At 36.9% G+C, this 21476-nt stretch overlaps 1 protein-coding gene across 1 annotated transcript in view; it reads right to left on the bottom strand.

Moving 5' to 3' along the window:
* Nucleotides 1-21476, bottom strand: part of nonC (serine/threonine-protein kinase Smg1) — a 794437-nt gene that overhangs the window by 436476 nt on the left and 336485 nt on the right. The window contains 1 exon segment of the mRNA XM_068225601.1: nt 10685-10862. Within this exon segment, the coding sequence (XP_068081702.1) occupies nt 10685-10862 (178 nt within the window).

Below are 21476 nucleotides of genomic sequence, written 5' to 3'. Positions count from 1 at the left end.
TTGTGTTGAGTGAGAGTTGGTTGTATATTGCATAGTATTTGTGTATGTTCTATTCTTTTCGTACAGTACCAAAGTTGTTTCTGAGGATTTTGGTGTTGTGGTGTGCTGCAATATGTCATGGCATAACTTATACTGATAAAAAATTGCCACACGTTTTATTTGTGCTTTGTTTTATTTATTTATCCTTCCTCAAGCCCATTTTAATTTTACCACTTTCTTTTTATGACCACATTTAATTTTTACGTGGTCTTCCAATTGGTCTTCTTTCAGATTCTGTCCATTAAAGAGCTCTTCTTGGTAATCTTTCTTGTCCCATTCTTTTGACGTGGCCGAACCACACCCCTGACCACTCCTATGATTATCTGGAACTATCAATGGTTGCTGGTAGGGTTAGTTTGAAATACCCAGCCAAACCACATAACCAAATTTAGGGGAGAATAGAAATTTTAACCTGGTAATGAAGTAGCAGTGAAAATTTTTGTTACGCAGTGCACATTGTGTGTAGCTGTCTGTACTCGTCAGAGGGACTGTGTGATGCGAGGCCACAGTTCAGATGTCCACTCGCAACACTGGAAGATCACAGTTCAATTCCCCATTTTTCCAGTTATTTATGGGAAAATCCACTAAAAATTAGAGAGAGTAAAGTTGTTTAAATACTCAAAACAATAATTCAAACATAAATTGTGTTTCTAAAATACATCACTTGCAGTTTTAAATTACACAAAAAGGCCATGTGACTGTAAATGAATGACCAAGTGCTATGAATGAACGACAGTGAAAGCTCACAAATGATCTTGACAAACAGTAGGCCAAAGAAAGTGAAAGTGAATGCCATTCACCCTAGCGAGTCAAGTCCAGTCATCTCACTACCCTACGGTCAGGTGTTTCAATGAATGAGATCATTCCCTCGTACCGGAAGTAAACAAGGAGTGATTCATTCTTTCCTGCGTAGTATCGGGGCTAGCACTAACACTACTTAGACACATTGAGATGCAGAGCGAAAAGCAAATACATAAGCAGACTACTGTAGTACCACGGCCAGTTCTGTCTCGTACCAAGTGAGAAAAGAATTATTTTGTTTCCGTCTTGTGCCTTTGTCCTATATGTTAAGGCAAATATATGATACGTTCTTCTCACTTTTCTTTCATTTCCAATAGGACATAGTTTGTTCGTGGTTGACTAGTCGAAGGAAAATGCAATATCATTGAATGCAGTACCCAAAACATCAACAGGCGCCATGTACCCTAAGTCCAAATAAGCGCATGCTTCACTACCACCCTCTGGTGAGGACCTCTCTTTCTAGAAGATACGACTGTGGAAGATAACATTTTGAGATACGGGTTGCTTCAATAGTGAACAGTAAAGAAACATTTTGACCCTTTGTTAGTTTGAGCAGGATAATTTCCATTTTATCATATATTACAAAATCCAAAGGCAAGTGAAAACCTTTGAAGATGAGGTATTCGGACCTCAGTCAGTGGTTCAATGTTGTGTGAGGGTGTTAGCCACAATAATGATGGTAATAATGATCATGAAGATGAATAACCCAAAGGAATTTATTCCTCAGAGGGTGTGTGAAATAGTTTAAACAGAATAGTCTTCAGTAAAGGGTTCGATGACCTAATGTAAGGGAGAGGTCATCTGCAGGTCAGGTCACTGACCTCACAGATGTGTATACCGTGTGATTTGAAACAACTTATGGGATTAATTGGTGTGACTGGGCATCTCACAGTAGGAAAGCTGTCATTGCTATTGTGGTGTTTGTATTTTTAAGGTAATGTAACTCTACGACAATAGAATCTGCTAAGTAATTAGCGTATTGCTACAGAGGAAATAGTTATAGAATATTAATAGACAATGACTACACGAACTTACCAAGAGTATAGCGAGAAAATTCTTTCATTTACAGGTCATTCCTTGGAAGTACGAGATGGAGACTTCCACACAGAGGGTGGTTTTGGTTATGGTGGTCATTTACGTATTAGCATATAGGGTTACACAGGCAGAAGCACTAGATTTTCAAGTGTTACCATAAGAGAAAACTCCAGGAATATATTTCAAGGAGCAAAGAGATGCGACACTATCTATAATAGAATGGAAACTGATTACTTAAGTAAATGTAAGTAAATTAAATGATGCATTTCAGGTTGTCAAGCAAAACATACAGAAAATGCAAACATTATGTTAGCACACATGAATTCAACCACACATGTCAACATGACAGACAGCTGAACTGTTTACAAAAGATACAAGAATTACAGTTTACTAAAAGTAAAGAGAAATGTGACAAACATGGATTATTAAACATTGGCACAGTATCAAAATCTTTGTTCAGTACTTTAGAGCAGGACAGTGCAAATTTTGATCAAGGGAAAATATTGGAATTAAAAAATGAACACACATTGATGTTAAAAATAGCTAAGGAACAGATGACAGTGGTTAAATCTACATTATTAGAGTCCATGAACAGTACACTTCATGTTGTAACAGCCAATGAATTAAAATTAAGTAAAAATTTAGAACGCATTCAGGAATTTCTCCATAACGAAACAGGACAGTTAACACAGTTAAATTAATAAACTTCATTGTTTGTCCGTATTGAACCAAGATTACATTTTTATGTATTGAATAAGGTGGACCCAAATTATAATAAATGTTGTAACAGTTAACACAGACATTCACACTGTTAGATATTGAGACTGCTGTCAACAGACATTTAATCGAAGTAGAGGATCTCATATCACAACTGTATGAACAGTAGCAGGTGGTAGCTACTGGAATCATGTATGCTCAGGTTGGAATAATACATATGCAAATTTTGAGCCCCGTTGAGACAATAAAGGCCTATAAATAGTCACAGGAACAGTTTCCACATGGAATGACCCTGTCATTTGAGCTGGGTACAACTCAAGCACAATTGATTTATAAGTTGTAGAAATTAAGGCATTTATTAACAAACATGTTTGTTACAAGATATTAGTGCATATTGTGCCAATGCTGCTCAGTGTTAAGAAGAACTTCAAGTTGTATGAACTTCTTCCTTTTCCTACCTCAGTCATAAACAATAACAACCAATTTGTACATATACGAATAGAAAGGATGCTGAACAGCAATTTTATACATACCTAACTAAACCAAGTGAGTAATTGTAAATCAATAACTGAATTGTCTAGGGTGTGTAAATCAGAATTTGCATTAAAGATGGTTCAAGGAGAAAAGGAATGTATAATTATGTAGTTGAAAGGTGTTAATTCAATGCCTAAGAGTTGCAAAAAGGATAGTGTGTACATCAAACAATTGATGTGGTTACCCATACACATAAATGTATTTAACTCCTGAACAAGTAAAGGTAGCAACTATGTGCAAGGAAACGAGTGATGTACTACTAAATGGTGCACGTATACTGACATTTTGTGAACCACGTACAGCCATACACAAAGCTTAGGTCGATCAGTAAAGTTAATACCACTTATAGAAAAGATATAATTCCTGATGTATTTCTTGAGTACAAATGCTGTGACAGTCTAAATTCTAGAGTTAAGTTACAAGATTTGAATATGAAAGAAAGTTCACTGCATAGTCTCCTAACCCATGTAGATGATTTTAAACATGCTGGCAAAAAGGTAGAAGAGGAGACCTTAATCTGGGACGAAGAAACTTTGTATGAACTTCCTCCTTTTCCTACTTCAGTCAAAAACAATAACAACCAATCAGTAAATATATGAATAGAAAAGGAATTTGTAGTCCTGGATGCTGAACAACAATTGTGTACATATCTTAACTAAAAAGCAAGTATTCAAGTTTTAATGTGTATAAGATAACTGTCTGTGGCAATTCTAGTTGTATTAACCTGTTGAAAATGTTGCCCATGTTTAGCGGGTGCAAATCACAAACAGTATTGGGATCATACTACTGGATGTCGCACAAAGATGTGTTCTAAGCAAAAGATAGTAAATGAAAGTCATTTGAAATCATCAGATGATAATTTAGTAGTGCATTTTGAGAGACCTCGACCAGTTGAAAGTCAAGCCAGTATTCACGAGATAGAGATCTCAGATGATTCATCAGAGATAACCACTAGAGGTCAAGTGCAAACAATCCCTAGTATGAAATCCCATGAGAAATTGGGGTTGTAAACAAAAAGGTACCCCCACACTGTAAGTAAATGTTGCAACAAAATTTTTCAAGTCAGTAAAAATTACCCTCTACATCTAGAGAAAAAGTGAACAGAAATGTCTGCATGAAGTGGATGCAAACATTACTTCCCTGGCGAGGGAGGTGTCACGACCGTTTATCGTGACGCGCCTCTCTCACATCTCGGTGCCGAGCAGACTCCAGTGAGTCTCGAATCTGCGAGATTGAGAAGATAGGGAGTAATGGTCTAGAACCTAAGTGAATGTATAACAGTGGCAAGAAGTGACAGTGCTTCAAATAACTGAGTGATAATTTTATGCGAGTGGAAGTTCGAAATATTCGAGGCATATCATTCAATACAAATTTAACATAAAGCAAACTTTAGTGGAAGCAAGCCCAGTGTGTGTGCAACACGGTGAAATATCCGACAGCACAGTGCCAATGCAGAAACAGAAATGCAATAGGAAACCCGTAAGGCAATTTGAGAAGCAAGTGGGAAGAAGTGTCACGCAGACCATGCAATGATTTTGACACATCAGAAAAATACCTTATTCTAGAATGTTCCACAACACTCCCCATTAGATTAGAGGGAGCAACATGTGAGTCAATCAGACTGAGACACAACAGAACTCTGTGGTAGTAGGGGATGATATTCGAGAAAGCACGAACTAAGCATATAAGCAGAAGTTTGGGAGAGTCGAGGAGAACCTGACCAGCGACTGTGAGTTAATATCGTGGCAGTGAACCACACGGTAGAGTCTGTCCAGCTACTGTGTAAGACGTGCCGTGGCAGTAAGCCACAGAGACTGAAAGAGAGTACCGAGCCAACTGCTAGAAAGACTCAAGTAATGGTAGCGTGCCATTATACTCAGCAACGCATAATTAACTTGCAACCAGTAGTGAAGAGAACTTAATCAGAGCTGACTACAACGGAATTTGAATGTGTTGAGTTTGAGTTTCTGGATCTGCATTTCCGTTTCAAATAGTCATAACGATGTCCGAGACAGCTGCAGCGTCTCAGAGAGAAGAGAGAAGACCTTAAACATGAGCTAAGTATTCACAAAGTTTCTCAATTCCTTTGGCATTTGTAAAGTATTGTGTGTAGAGAGAATTTGAGAGGATAAGGAGTTGAGAAAACCTATCTCAAACTACGAGTTTGTACATAATTTGGAGGGAAAAAAAAAAGGAAAAAGCCTCTCTGTGTAAGCTCCTAAAAATTGAACCCCAGTCCCCAGCCCTTATGATCACGACAGGTGATTTAAAAATCTACAGTTGAAGAAGAGTGTAGGTGTAAAAAATAATCCAATTTGAGTGGTCTGCAATGCAACTAGATTCCAAAAAGTTTACATAGTTCTTGCAGTTAAAAGATGATGTAACGTTTATGGCATTCCATTTCAAGAACTGAGAACTGATTGCAAGGACAAATCCAATTTTAGATTTTCAAAATTAGTGGAATAAGACCCCAATAAAGTATAAGAAATAGTATAACTGAACAACTGCTGTTTACATAAATGCCTGCCTGGAAGTAGCAAAGTATAACTTGCAACATGATAAAGTTGTCAATGTAACGTCAAGTGTCTGGAAACAAGTTACCTCATTTCCTGAAAAATATAAAGTCACTCGTGATATTTTTTTCACTGCAGTGCATAATGTATAGTCGCCTAAGAAAAAAGAATGAGTGCATGGTATTGCATAAGTTCCTCACAGATACTACTTTCCGCAAAAAACAACTGAACCTAAATATACTTCTTGCAGATATCAACAATGTTTGTATCTACATGGGAGGTGAATTAAACTTATGTCTCACTGACTACTTTTACGGTTTTAAAAGACGTTGAGGTGCCAGAATTTAGTTTCGCAGTTCTTTTACGTGCCAGTAAATACACCTACATGGGGCTGACATATTTGAGCACCTTCCAGTATCACCAGACTGAGCCAAGATTGAACCTGCTAAGCTGGGGTCAGAAGGTGTAAGCTACCTAGCTCGGCAAATTATGCTTTGATAATTAAAATTATGTTTGATAACACACTAAATGTGAGGTACATACAATACCATACCTGCCAACTTTACAAACCAAAAATCAGAAGATCTTGATATGAAAATCAGGAAATACCATTGGTCAAAACTGCTTATTCTGCATGTCTTGCGCAATACAGTATTCTGATATATTTATAACACTTATCAACTCAAAAGCCCGACTGTTATTATACAAGGCCACAAGGCTAAACATTACACATCTCTATTCCCTCAGAGTAGGTATGTGAGTGAGATGATCAGTCTCTGATAAGCCATCCAAAAATAGTATGAACTAATGCTCCACACTTATGAATTAGTCATGCACTTAGATGCCACTACTTCGCAAATGCATAGATTAATATATTGCATCAAGCGCCCGCACGATTATGTGAAGTGCAATGTTATTTGTATGAAATAACTAGCTGATGTACCTGTGCTTTGCTACGGAATTCTCAGTACTCACACTTTTCCCAACAAGAGTCAACATAGATCATTACAATGACATCAGTAAAAATGTCGCAATTAAAAGCAATGCTTCATATGATAAATTTGATAAAATGAAAAACAGCACATTCTCTCATTTTTAACGACAAGAACTACGGTCAAATATCTATAGAACACTTTCCCGCCTTGTCAATACTTTACATATGTTATTATACCTAATTACAGTACATGTTTCAAGAGCTAACTACTCTCTTTTTCAGCGGTGTCAAAACATCAATAATCTTTGGACTTGGTTCACTGGTACAAATATACTTATCAATGGAACAATTATCTTGAAATCTTGAAATTGTTAAAATATTTCTTTGTGTTTCTACTTTTACTTACTTATTATGTCATTTATCACAGGCTTTAAAATAGAAATTTTCAAATCATAAATGAATAAAATCTATTAAACTAGTCAATATATGCTAAAATTTTAAATCTGCTCTGCTCTTGGAACTTACATCCGTGTTTACATCTAAAAAAGAAACAAAATGTTTCTTTGTGTCTAAATTTACATTTTCTTCGTCATTTAATAAAACACTTGAAATTGAGTAATTTTCAATTCGTAAATAAATAAACACCAATTAAGTTACTCATTATGTTGAACTTAAAAAAATTTCTGCTCTCTTCTTGAAAATTTCTCCTTTCCTTAAGTCCTAAAAAAGAAAAACATTTATGATTTGAAAATTTCTATTTTAAAGTCTGTAATAAATGACACAGCAAGTATAAGTTGAAACACAAAGAAATATTTTAACAATTTCAAGATCTATATATAATTGTTCTGTTGATAAGTATATTTGTACCAATGTACGAAGTCCAAAGATTACTAATGTTTTGGCACCGCTGAAGAAGATAGTAGTTAGCTCTCGAAACATCTACGGTAATTACATACAATGAAATATGTAAAGTATTGACAAGGCGGGAAAGTGCTCTAGAGAAATTTGAATATAAGTCAATATGGACAGGATTAACCAACATGGTGAAAATACTCAATACCAAGTACTACAGTGTCGATCCAATGGTTCGAAGTTCCAGAGCTAGAATAATAATAATAATAATAATAATAATAATAATAATAATAATAATAATAATAATAATAATCGTATAGACACAGCTACCGTGTGCAACCATTTCAATTTGACGCCATCTGGCTGTCTGCTCGTCAATTTCGACGTTCAGTTTTAAGCTCTCTTGGGCGTCTATGACTGAGATTTAATTAATTTTGTCGGGTTAACACCAAATGTGTCACCAGAGATCTTTTACATGCTGACATACGACATGGAGTGTCTAATGGACTATTTTTCCGCCCTTCAAATATCCGACTACCTCTGCCGGGTTTGAACCCGCTATCTTGGGATCCGGAGGCTGATACTCTATCAACTGATCCACAGAGGCAGCTCAGAGCTAGAATGACCAGGCCGCAGACAACCCCGAACACTCCTGTGTAATTATTCCGTTTCAGTGTGCACACTGCTCATTCCAATCAGTACCTCAGAGCAGGGATCGAATCGCTGCAATACTATGATGATCCAGTGTGTTACATACCAGTAGTATCAGAAAATTTATGAACCAGAGCAATGGTATGCTAAAGAAGAGAGAGTTAACTCCCCAGCTACTTCCCGCAAATATTCAGGCAGGCTGTTATACTCGATATGCAGCAGTAATCCCATCTATCGGAGATAAATGGCAGCAGAATACACAAAGCACATCACAACAAACAATGGTCAATGGAATGTAATTGTTGATCAATTTAATGAGCTTTCTATATTGCAGGCCTTCACATTTAGTTTTCTGCTGACTGTGTGATATTAGTGCATCTAATGTAAAGTGAGTCACCCCTTTTTTTACGACTCCCTCTTGTGTTATTCAAGCGACATTCCTTCATGACTTTTTATAATCATCTTCACAATTTAGTCACCATCACCACCAATATTATTATAGTGGGTACAGTAAAACTGAATAAGACTTAATAATCAGAAATTGTATTCTCTATAACTTTTGTTATGCAGTACTTTTCGATATGACCGATAAGATAGGAAATTAAAAATTAAATTTTTGGCACCTTCCCCTGAAGTACCATTTTGAACAAGGTGAATAAAATTATTTATAGCGTAAACTGTAGTTCCTTATTCCCCGACTTTACATATCAATTTTCATTCAATTCTGTTCACCCATTCTCTCGTGGTTCAGTGTTGATATGGATTTACAATAAAAATCAAAATTAATGAAGATCTGTTATCATAGCAGGTATGGTAACAATGTATAAGACATAAGTGAGAGGAAATTTAATAATATTTAACTTTAGTTATGTAGTATTTATCGGTACGGCAAATAATAACAAATATTTGAGAATTAAATTTTAAGCCTTCCCCTAAACTACCATTTCACTCAGCGTGAATAAAATTATTTATGGCCTAGATTGTAGAGACTTTTTCCCCAACGCTATATACCGATTTTCATTAAATTCTCTTCAGCCGTTTTCTCGTGATGAGCGTACATACAAACAGATAGGAATGACGGAAAATTAAAACAGCATTTCCCCTTGCTTGTGTGGCCACAACCGGTAAAAAAATATCATTCTTTTTACATTTTGAGTAATGTACAGACAAAACTCTTATTTATATTGAGATAAATTAATAGAAGTCAGAATTGACTCTAAACGGCTCCTAAAATCTCAAGAAAAGTCACTCTAGTCGTTATCATTGAAATTTTGTCACTAAATTACTAAAAAAGACTCCATATCTAGCGACTAGTTTCCCTAGAATCAACTAGACTGATGTGAACCGTGAACGAACATGGACATAGCACGCGAGAACGAGAGATTGACAATCGCTATACATGTCGCGATATGCAGGTTTCAATAAACATCGCACATTCGCGCATATTTCTCACATTAATAAACGTACATATTTCATTTGGAAGCAGCCAATTACCGAAGGACTTCTGGCCACTGGCGTAAAAAAGCTGAATTGCCAGGTTTTGAAAACAAATGTTTGAAGTTCATCAAAAAATAAGCTAAAATCGGGAGAAATAATAGAACAATCGGGAGGCGGGAAAAACTGTCAAAAATCGGAAGTCTCCTGCCTAAATCGGGAAAGTTGGCAGGTATGCAATACCATGCACTAATTCTTTCTTTGAGCGACTATACCTCAAGAAGTGTAATCCCTGACCTTAATACCACTTTCCTGGGATGAGCACGTGTGGGGATTTGGCCCAGTTTTACAGCTGAATGCCCTTTCTGATGTCAACTCTATGTGAAGGGATATATAGGCATTACTGCATAATTCTGCATTGATTACTAGTGTCAAACACAGTCAAACAAACTCATTGTTTATATAAAATGAAAGGCAGAGTTTTATCAGAATCTTGCTTGGGCCAGCAGCCCTCCAACTTCTCTCCTGTCATTATTTATTTAATTTTGTTTTACATCACACTGACACAGATAGGTCTAATGGTGACATTGGGATAGGAAAGGGCTAGGAGTGGGAAGCAACCATGGACTTAATTAAGGTACAGCCCTGGCATTTGTCTGGAGTGAAAAATGGAAAACTACAGATAACCATCTTCGGGGCTGCCAACAGTGGGGTTCGAACCCACTATCTCCCAAATGCAAGCTGATAACTACATGACCCAAACCCCACAGCCACTTTCTCAGCCGGCTGTCATTAGGGAACTAGATGAACAGTTCAGATACAAGTATTCAACAACAGTTAACTTTATTGATAGGAACACTTGCTTGGATAGCTTAACAGTGTCAGCTAGGATTCATCATCCTACAGTACAATACATTCCTACCTTAACTCAACCTAAGAGTCAAATTCTATGAATTACCTGAAACACAGAAATTTAAACTTTCTGTCACCCCTGATATAAATGTTGAAGGAACTAACACACAAACTCAGAGTCAGGATGGGTTTCTTCTCTTCAAAACAGTCTGTTAGTTACATATAAACAAATTCATTTTCAAGACATATACACTCAAACATATTCCAGTGAAAATATGTTAGCTGTCTTTATATTCCTTATATTAAAACTGGACTCACTTACCACAGAAAATGGGTTTCTGATGGGATGGCCATGCAGTAAAGCTTGAAGCCCAGATGCAGCACACTGAGCAACAGCGCAATCTTGAAGAAATTCTGATGGCACATTCCTCAGACCTTCTTGGAGTTGACAACGGGAAATCCGTAAACAGGTCTCTAGTTTTTCACTCAGAACAGCATTACTACAGAAATTAAACAACATAAGTAATGGAAAGGAAACAATCAGTAACAATGGAAGTTTAATTTAGAAAGCTAGGAATGAGAATGGGAATACAGTAGACTCACCCCGGAGTCAGAGGAGTTTCAATTTAACGTACAAAATTTGACAATCACCAAAAAAAATGAAATTATATAACATGATGGGTAACAATTAGTAGGGTTACACAGTGTTTATAATTTGCAACTTCATGTATACATAGTTTTCAAAATGTTCTTGGAAAAAAAAAAAAAAAAATTGCTTATCACCTATTCATCATACACTGCTGTGCAAAACTTAAGGATGATATAGATAAAGCTACATAACATATCAACTACACGGTGGCAATAAATAAAAGTGCAATAATATGTTGCCAGAGGTCTCCCACACATGCATAGAAGCCTGGCATGACAATAGCGCCAAGTGGGTCTGACCCCACAAAACGAGGCAGTTGAAGGAACAGGCCGAGACAGTGTGGGTCAATAAGCAAGCTGTTACAGTGCACTGGGGTGGTGTTATTCAATACAACATGGCCCAGAGACAACATCTGGACGACTTCACACAAGGAAGAATCATCGGGAAACTGACGGAGCGACGAAGTGTGATTAGTGTAGCTCAGGAGTTTGGTATTGCTCAAAGCATTGTTTCACATGCATGGAGAGCATTCCGAACCACAGGCACTGCTGTCCGAAGGAGAGAGGGGTTGATCATGGTCAACTACAGCAGCAGATGACTGCTACATTGTGTAACAGGCAAGAAGAGACTCTCGTCAAACAGTGGGTGCAATTACAACTGCATTTAACAGGACTGCAAAGAACGCAATCTCACGTTCCACAGTGGCACGGCGACTGCATGAGGTGGTCTGTTTGTCCAACGACCATTACGTTGTGTTCCACTGACACCCACACATTGGCAGCACCATTTGCGATGGTACCGAGAGCATCAGGTCTGGACCGACGAGGAGTGGGGTTGCGTGCTTTTCTCAGATGAGAACAGACTCAGTCGGAGTAGTGATTCCAGACGTACTCTCAACTGGCAAGAAGTAGAATACGCAATGCACCAAGGAACATGTCGAACATAATCATTTTGGTGGTCCAAGTATTATGGTGTGGGGAGTTGTGTTGTATGGGCATACTGACCTTCAAATCCTTGAATGGGGTACACTCACCGGTCTATGTTATTTTGACATTGTACTCCTTCCCCGTGCGCGTATTTTCAGAGGTGCATTAGGCCCCGACTTCATTATTATGGGTGACAATTCACAACCGCATCGAAGGGTGCAGGTAGAGAAGCTCTTGGGATGAGAGAATATTCAGCGAATGGACTGGCCTGCCTGTTCCCCCGACTTAAATCCCATTGAGCACGTGTAGGACATGTTGGGCACACGTATTGCAGCACATCCAAATGCACCAACGACCATCCAGCAGTTGTCAACCGCACTGGTGGAGGAATGGAACACTCTACCACAAGAACACCTCTCGAATCTTGTGGCCAACATGGAAACACGTTGCAGAGGATGCATCACTGTCAACTGTGATTCCACACCCTTTTAAGAACCACATCCCTTCTTTTGCGATGTTCAAGGGACCATGAGTCGCAGTGACTTCATAATTTATTGCCTCTGTACAAAAGTGTCATTTCTGTTTGTCTCATCACATAATCCTTTCAGTTTCCTACCATACCGTACTGTAGCAGTTCCTTCGATGTATAGTTAAAGTTTCATCGAGCTATATTATTAGGAAGTGACACAACATGCTAAAGTTACTTTCATCCTTATGTTTTGAACAACAGTGTATGTATTTTTATGTATTCAGATTTTACAACTCAAGTTCTCTACCATTATCACAAGTTAAGAAACTACAGAGAACAGTACATGTTTCCACTCTCTAAGTCGGCTTCAACTGTGAGAAATTGCCGAGAAAGTGTGCTTTCATATTTCTATGAAACAACAAATCTTGTCAAAAACTTCACACACACTTGAAAAAATGCTCATGTTGTAAAACTTCATAGATAAAAGTATTTCTTTTTAACGATGCACAAAAATATGATTACTTGACAAGAATGCTAACGCAGACATGTGAGAAAAAGGATTAACAGTTTTGCATGTGCGCGCGCACAGGGGTAAAAGAAGCAGCGTGGTTACATATTTACCTTTAACTTTGAATGCGAGAAAAATGTATTATATGAGGAAAAGAGAAGAAATTCACTCTGGACTACAGTATTCATACAGGAAATAAAGGTTATCATTTCCCTACATGTGTTTGAACTGTTTTCATGATACATATATGGTTAGGTTAGCTGACTCAGTTTGAAGAAGGTTACAGTAATGAACACCACCGGCAACTACCACGGTTAATTTTGAATAAAATGAATGTAGAATTTTATAAAAGTGAAGAGGAAACAGTTCTTTATAAGCAACAGCTCTTTTAAGGGTTGAATTTTGAGTTATTTTGTGAATTGTGGTGCTATAATTTGGAATATGCCTAAATTGTAATTCTAGACCAGGTCATCATACTACTACTACCAGCTGGAATACTATGATGAACCAGTGAGTTACGTACCAGCAGTACGGTATCAGAAAATGTATGAATCAGAGGAATGACATGCTAAAGAAGAAAGTGTTTTAACTCCCCAGCCATTTCCTACCAATATTCAGTTAGGTATGGTTGGGGAGACAGACGAACAAAGACCATGATTGATTATATAATCATAGCGAAGGAACACCGGAAGAACCTTGTAGATGTAAAAGCCATGCTTGAAGAAGCTTTTGGTGGAGATCATAGAGTTGTGATAGGAAAATTGAAAGTTGGAAAGATTGAAAAACCCCCATTAAGAAGAGAGAAAAGAATTAAGGTATGGAAGTTGAAGGAGAAAAGCATACAAGAAGAATTTCAAAGGGAAATAATACCCTTGGTACCCAAGACAGAGGTGGGGAATGTTGAAGAGGAATGGAAAAGATTTAAGGAAGCACTGGTTGGATGTGCAGAAAAGGTGTGTGGTAGAACATCAGGAAATGTGAAAGACAAAGAAACACACTGGTGGAATGATAGGGTAAAGATTAAAGTGAAGGAAAAGAAAATGGCATGGAAAGCATGGAAAACATCTAAGACTGAAGAAAGTAGAAGAAAATATGTGGAGGCAAAGAATTTGGCCAAGAAAGTCGTGGAGGAAGAAAAGAGGAAAAGCTGGGCCTTATTCACACAGAAATTGAGAGATGATACGCAGGGCAGCAAGAAATTACTGTATGGTATCTTAAGAAACAAAAAGAGAGATCAAGTAAACACCAGATTTGTGAAGGATGAAGGTGGCATAATTTTAACAAAGCCAGAAGAAATAAGAAAGAGGTGGAGAGAGTATTTTCAGAAGCTGCTGAACATAAGAACGGATGACAGTCATTCAATGGACGACCAGGAAAGGGAATTAGTTGATGAAGAAATGGATAAAGAAATTACAATGAATGAAATTGAAATGGCAGTAAGAAAGATGAAGAATGGAAAAACTGCTGGAATAGATGAAATTTCAGTGGAGATGATAAAGGCAGCTGGAGCTGTAGGCCTGCAGTGGACATATCGGGTTCTCAGGAATGTCTGGGAGAATAAGGAGGTCCCTGAGGATTGGCAAAAAGGAATAATCATCCCAATTTTCAAGAAAGGTGATAAGAAAGTTTTGAAGAACTACAGGGGAATTACTCTAATATCCCATGTTGCTAAGATAATGGAAAGGATACTGGAAAGTAGAATAAGGTTGAGGGTTGACAATCAGATACAGGAAAATCAGTTCGGTTTCAGAAGTGGAAGGTCAACAATAGAGCCCATTTTCATTATGAGACAACTAATGGAAAAGCACTGCGAGTAGTGGAATGATATGGTGATGACATTCATTGATATTGAAAAGGCATATGACAATGTCCCTAGGATGAAAGTTTGGGACAGTCTGGTGCAAAAAGGAATTGGACAGGGATTAATAAAAATGATCATGGCATTGTATAAGGAATGTTGTAGTTGCGTACAAACACAAGTTGGCAGGACAAGTTGGTTCAAAATAACTAGTGGGCTGAGACAGGGAAGTGTTCTATCACCAATCCTGTTTACAATAGTAATGGATGACATCATGAGAACAGCAAAAGCAGCATATGGAAGAAGAGAAATGAACATGATGTTATTTGCAGATGATATTGTGATTTGGGGAGAAGACGACAGGAAGGTTCAAGAACAGTTGAATGTGGTGAATGGGAAGATCGAAGAATGTGGATTGAAAATAAGTGTAGAAAAGAGTAAAACTCTTGTTATGACTAGAGGGGAGAAAGAAGGGAAAGGTCAGATTAGACTTGCAGACAAGCCCCTGGAAGTAGTGGAAACGTTTAAATACCTGGGGAGTGAATTAATGGAGAATGCTCGACTGGATGCTGAGATTAATAAAAGGATTCAAGCTGGAAGTTGTTTCTATCATAGTGTAAGAAACATGTTATGGGACAAAGATGTGCCAATGGAAGCAAAGGATACTATGTACAAGATGTATTACGTACCCATAACAACTTACGGAGCAGAAACTTGGACAATGACAAAGAAGGATGAGAGTCGAATACAGGCAGCCGAAATGAAATTCTTGAGGAGTATGATACAGAAGAGTAGAAGAGACAAAATAAGGAATGAGAAAATCCGGGAAGAAATTGGAGTGGAAAAAATGAATGATAGAATAGAGAAGAGCCGACTAAGATGGTCTGGGCACATAAAGAGAATGAGCGATGAAAGAATGCCAAAAAAGGTGATGGAAATGCAAATCCAAGGAAGGAGAGGCCGTGGACGACCACGATTGAGATGGAACGATACCATCCAACGCAGCATTATAGAAAGAAACCTGGACTGGGACACAGTGTTGGAGGAGTAGTGGAAAGACCGAAGAAAGTGGAGAGGAACCATATTTGCCCCTACCCGGCTACAGCTGGATAAAGGGAAATGATGATGATGATGATGATGATGATGATGATGATGATGATTCAGTTAGGCTGTTAATATTCGGTACGCAGCAGTAATCCCATTTATCGGAGTCGAGTGACAGCATAAGAGACAAAGAACATCACCACAAACAATGGTCAATCTAATGTTAATGTTGAACAATGTTATGCGCTTTCAATATTGTAGGCCTTCCCATTTAGTTTTCTTCCGACTCTGAAATACCATTCTTATCATAGTCGGTACGGTAAAATTGAAAAATATATAAGTGGTCGGAAATTGTATTATCTATTACTTTTGTTATGTAGTACTTTTCGATAGGACCAATAACATAGGTATTTAAAAATTAAATTTTAGGCACCTTCCCCTAAACTACAATTTCATCCAGGGTGAATAAAATTGTTAATATCTTAGACTGTTGTTTCTTATTTCCCGACTCTATATACCGACTTGCATTAAATTCTGTTAACCCATTTTCTTGTGGCTCAGCGTTGATATGCACTTGGCAACAAAAATATAAATTCATGAATACCTGTGTTATCAAAGCCAGTACAGTAACAATGTATGATATAAATGATCGGAAATCTAATACTATATAACTTTAGTTATGTAGTATAGCTAGATCATTACAAAATTCATTGTGATCAGCTACAAAATAAAATTTTAATAAAGTCAACTTAATACTTGTAATACTCATGATGAGTTACAATGGGTCGGTACATGTTTTGGCTTGTTTCATGCACCATCAGCTGACGAAGCATGGTAAAGAATAACCATTCTCTTAAAGACCACAAGACAAACATATAATATACACTGAAACATACAAGCCTTCATGACGATGTTTAAAACAAAAACAAAAAGTCTTGACCACTTAAAAGTTTCTTAACATTGTTACAAGTTAAACTACACGGAACAGTGCATTTGGACTCCTTCAGTGATCTTCAGCTGCAAGAAATTGACTAGAAAGTGTACATTCATGTTGTAAAAATTCACATAAATTTTTTTTTATGGTGTCCAAAAATGTGTCGTTTTCTTGACTAGGACGCTAACGCAGACTTATGAAAATGGGGACTGCTCAGTTGACTTTGAATAGTTAAAGAAGTTGTCATAAAATAATAGCTGTGAAGTTTGTTGTTAAAGCAGAATATTATGTAATAGATGTCGAGCCTAATAGGTTAACATCAAATGGTCTTCTTTGTTAATGTTTAAAAAGAGAAATGAACGTAAAATCAACACACAAAGTGTAAAGAAAGCTGATAGAAATAGAAAGAACAAAAAGATAAGAAAAACAAATAATACCTAATTAGAAAAATTAATTACTTGCTCTTTATTGATTATGAAACTATGTTAGTGAAACACACAGCTCTTGTGTGTGGATTGAAGAGAAGTTGGAGCTCCACCAGTGTGGTGAAGTAAAAGTAGGGAAGGTAGTATTGAGGGGAAACAAAGGCAGGGTTGAAGGGGAAGTTGAGGGGAATGTGCTTGATGAGGGGTTGTTTATTTTTATGTGTAAGTCAACATATTCTAAAATCATCTATGTTAACGGGCAAGGAAGCACCTACCAGTTCTAACTTCTCTGACAACTAACAGAAAAACACTTCAATCTGAAAAAAAGTAATCAAGTCAGAATGAATAGAACACTCAACACAGAAACAATCAAGCAATCAGCATACACCACAAACTAGTATGTTCTCCAAGAACTAAGTAATGGACAATTCAATAATGCAGCTCGGATTAGACACAATAAAAATAGCAGTTGTATCAGTAGACAAATACCATCGTAAGTCAAAACCTTGGCTCGATGCTCAATGCTATGCGGAAAGGAAATATGTATTAGACTGTTTACATAAAACAAGATCTAATAACAAGAATCCCAAAGAACTTGAAAGATATAACAATGCTCTTTGCAAATACAAAAAGAAACTCTAAAGGAAAAAGAAAGAAAAACTATTTAGACATGAAACACACTCAATTGGCAGAAGAAGCAGAGGCAAACCCTTTTGTAGCATTAAGACCAAGACAACCACATTTCAGCAACAACATTGAGATAGAAACATTGGAGAAACATTTCAATTCTTAATCGCAGAAACCTCGATGCAAATATAAAAGTAGTTGCAGAGATAATAATACAGTCCAACAAAAAGAAAGCCCCCGGCCCCGACGATATAGTAAATGAGAACTTAAAAGATTCATTTGAACAGATGAACACGTTATGGACAAAACTGTTCAACAATTGTTTAGAAAAAGGGGATATACCACAGTGCTGGAGGTACTCCCAAAATCAAAATTCCCTACGAAGGGAAAGGAAACACAGAAGATCCAAATTCTTATAGAGCTATCGCCCTGGAGAACAATGGTTTTGAAGTCTTCACTAAAATTCTTTGCAATAGACCAACAGAGCTGGTTGACATCTCTATCCCAGACCCTCAATTTGGATTTAGAAGAGGTAGATCAACTCTTCATGCAATGAAGAATTTGTTGAATGATATCGATGATACTCTAAGGAAGGAAAAAGGAAAGTTCTTCGCAGTATTTATAGATTTCAACAAGGCTTTCGACTTTCTGGAGAGAAAAATACTCATCACGAAATTAGAGCACCTGATAGGATGGGAAAACTACCTTACCGTAATAATCAGAAACATTCTGCCTGACACAGGGGTGATAATAGATGATGGCGTTGCTACATCCAGTACCATAAAGTAAATGAATGGTGTACTTCAGGGGGACCCCATGAGTCCCGTCTTATTCAATTTCGTTAACATCTGATGTGACAAGAATCACCCATGGGATGGATAAAGACGTTATGATGTACATGTATGCCGATGACATTGTCATAGGAGGGCCAACGCTATAAAACGTCGAAGATACACTCAACAGACTCTTGGAATAGGCAACTGAAAATAAATTCTCAATTAATACTAAGAAAACAGTTCAAATGACATTTCGGAAAGGAGGAAAGAATGCATTAAAAGACCAAATGTACCTAGAAGGAAACATTTAGCAATTATGAACCAATTCAAATACCTGGGAATTTATCTCCAGACGACTCGAACCACCTTCTCTATACATGTTAAAGAAAAAATAACAGCAGCGATTAGAGCCATGAGACATTCCAAACCCAGAAAAATTGTCTCCGACCAGAGCAATGCAACTTTTCAAGCGAAAATAATTCCACTTTTGACATACGGAATAAAAATTATATGGGACCATTTAAAAGTACGTGATTTGGAAACCCTAGAAAAAGTGAAGGCTTCATTTCTCGAAAGAACACTTGGTGTTTCACAATTCACTCGATCGAGACTTTTATATGTCTTAACGAAAGAAGACTATCTAATTCAAGAAATCAGAAATATTATTCTACTACAATCAACGAATGCCCTCCAAAATGCATTAAGAAAGCGGAGAAAAAAACGAATTGACATTTGGTGCGAGTTTTATGCCACTGACGCCATGACGAATAAGGCGAGGACGCAGTGTAACTACGAGTTAAGACATGTTATGACCCGGTATGCTTGTCATTGTTTCCATCATGAAGCCAGCACTAATAAGAGATACCATTGTCGCCATAAGACCTATCTGTGTCAGTGCGACGTAAAGCAAAAAAAAAAAGATACCATGATCCTTGTGATTCATGTGTATGCGAACTGTGTAGTGAAAGTTGTCACAGATATCACTTGCAGTTTTGCAAAAAGAGAACAAAATCATTGTGTACCTATGCTAAACACTGATTAACATTGTGCGCAATTTTAATAATAATTAATTCCTCATAGAGAAAGTATGAGAAAGAACTAGGAGAATATCAAGGAGGTTTCAGACCCTGGAGGAGCTGTCCTGATCAGATCATGAGTCAAGTTGATAATGGACTGTAACAGGAGAAGAAACAGAGATATGGTGATAACATTTGTAGATTTCAAGAAAGCTTACGATTGCATTCATAGAGAATCTCTGTTCAACATTTTAAGACACCTTGACTACACCCCAAATTAATAAACATGATAAAATTGACTCTCACTAACACCAAATCAAAAGTGAAGTTTAGGGGTGAAATATCAGTCATTTGAAATTAAAACTGGACTACAGCAGGTAGATGGGCTCTCACCACTATTATTTAATTGTGCTCTAGAAATGGTAATGACGGAAGGGTTTAGGAAATGTCCCCCAAAAATAAAGATTGGCTGAAAAATCAAAACCGATAACGATTTAGCATTACTAGCAGTGGATACAAAAGAAACAAAAACCCAGATATCAAAACTTCAAAACATTGCAAGTAAAATTGGCCTCAAAAAATCATTTGAAAAATCAAATAATGGCCCAAAAATCAACACAACTAAAAGAAGTTACCATAAATGGTAATAAAATCAAAATAGTAACTCAATTTAAATATCTTGGAGAAGTAATAACACATAACCTAAATGAAAAAATCTCAATCCAAACAAGAACAAATAGATTAGCTAAAGCACAAAAATTAACATGGGATATCAACAAAAAGAAATGTCTATCAATAAATGCAAAAATAAAACACTACAACACAGTTATAAAACCGGAAGCTACATAACCAGCAGTGAGTTGAAAAGCTATTTCCTCACTATTTCCGTGGGTGAAAGATGACTTTTCTCCAACAGAAACATATCATCACTTGAATAACACGTCAAGATATTCCACGATAATACCGTCTCTTTGCCATGTTGCACGCCATAAATAACTAGGCCTAACCTAAATGAACTATATCCAACTACTTCTAACACTTCACTAACAATATGCACCTTATTACCAAAGAAAACAATTTAAATAATGAACTAGCAAGGAAACTAAATATAATGCCTATGATAGTGCTTCATTTGACAATATAATCTGTAACATCAACAAAAACGGAGACAAAAACGCCAACCATGGCGTAAACAAGACACCAAACTCCAACGAACATGTTTCCAACTCTACGAATATCGATAAACAAGGATAGTTGGCAGTTCCTGTGGTGTATAACGCGAGTTTAAACTGTGCTCTTCTCATTCCGTGCAAAATGCTGCTATCTAGCATGTAAATAACGAAAGAATAACAATACAGGCCAGTAACAATGGATCGATCTGTGACAGTTTTCGCAGAAACCATGAGTACTGATAGATCGTTACCTTGAAAGCATAAGGGTTAAATATTATATATTTATTTATGAAAATTCATGATATTCGGTGTGCATCTACTTGAGGAGCTTTCTTGCAGACTCCACCTACGTCATTTTTAATAGTTTTACAGAGAGAATGAAAAACTTCTTCTGCTTTTATTAATATTTTAATTGACTTTTATTTTAACTTTATATACAGTAGAAGTCTGCTATAGCAAAAATTCAAAACAGCAAAAAATTTACTCACTATAGTGGATTGTGGTTATATCCGATGTTTTGTAAAAGTCGGGAAAACCCCCATACACATTCAAATCGGAATGAAGCGGCAATCAGTTTGTTCAAAACTTATGTTTCTGCAGATGATATCCACACCATGGCTTACTTATTTGTTACTTACTGAAATCCGATACTACATGAAATTGTATGTTTAATTTCATACAAGACTACCCTGATTGCAATACGATTCCCAATTTTTCCTTCAAAAAATTTTTTCAAGCTTAAAAAGTACTTTGTAAAATCATATGAATCC

The sequence above is a fragment of the Anabrus simplex genome, chromosome 1, assembly GCF_040414725.1.
Source record: "Anabrus simplex isolate iqAnaSimp1 chromosome 1, ASM4041472v1, whole genome shotgun sequence".
In the NCBI taxonomy this organism is placed as follows: Eukaryota; Metazoa; Arthropoda; class Insecta; order Orthoptera; family Tettigoniidae; genus Anabrus; species Anabrus simplex.
Note: the sequence above shows the minus strand (reverse complement) of the source record. Positions and strands in the feature narration are given on the sequence as shown.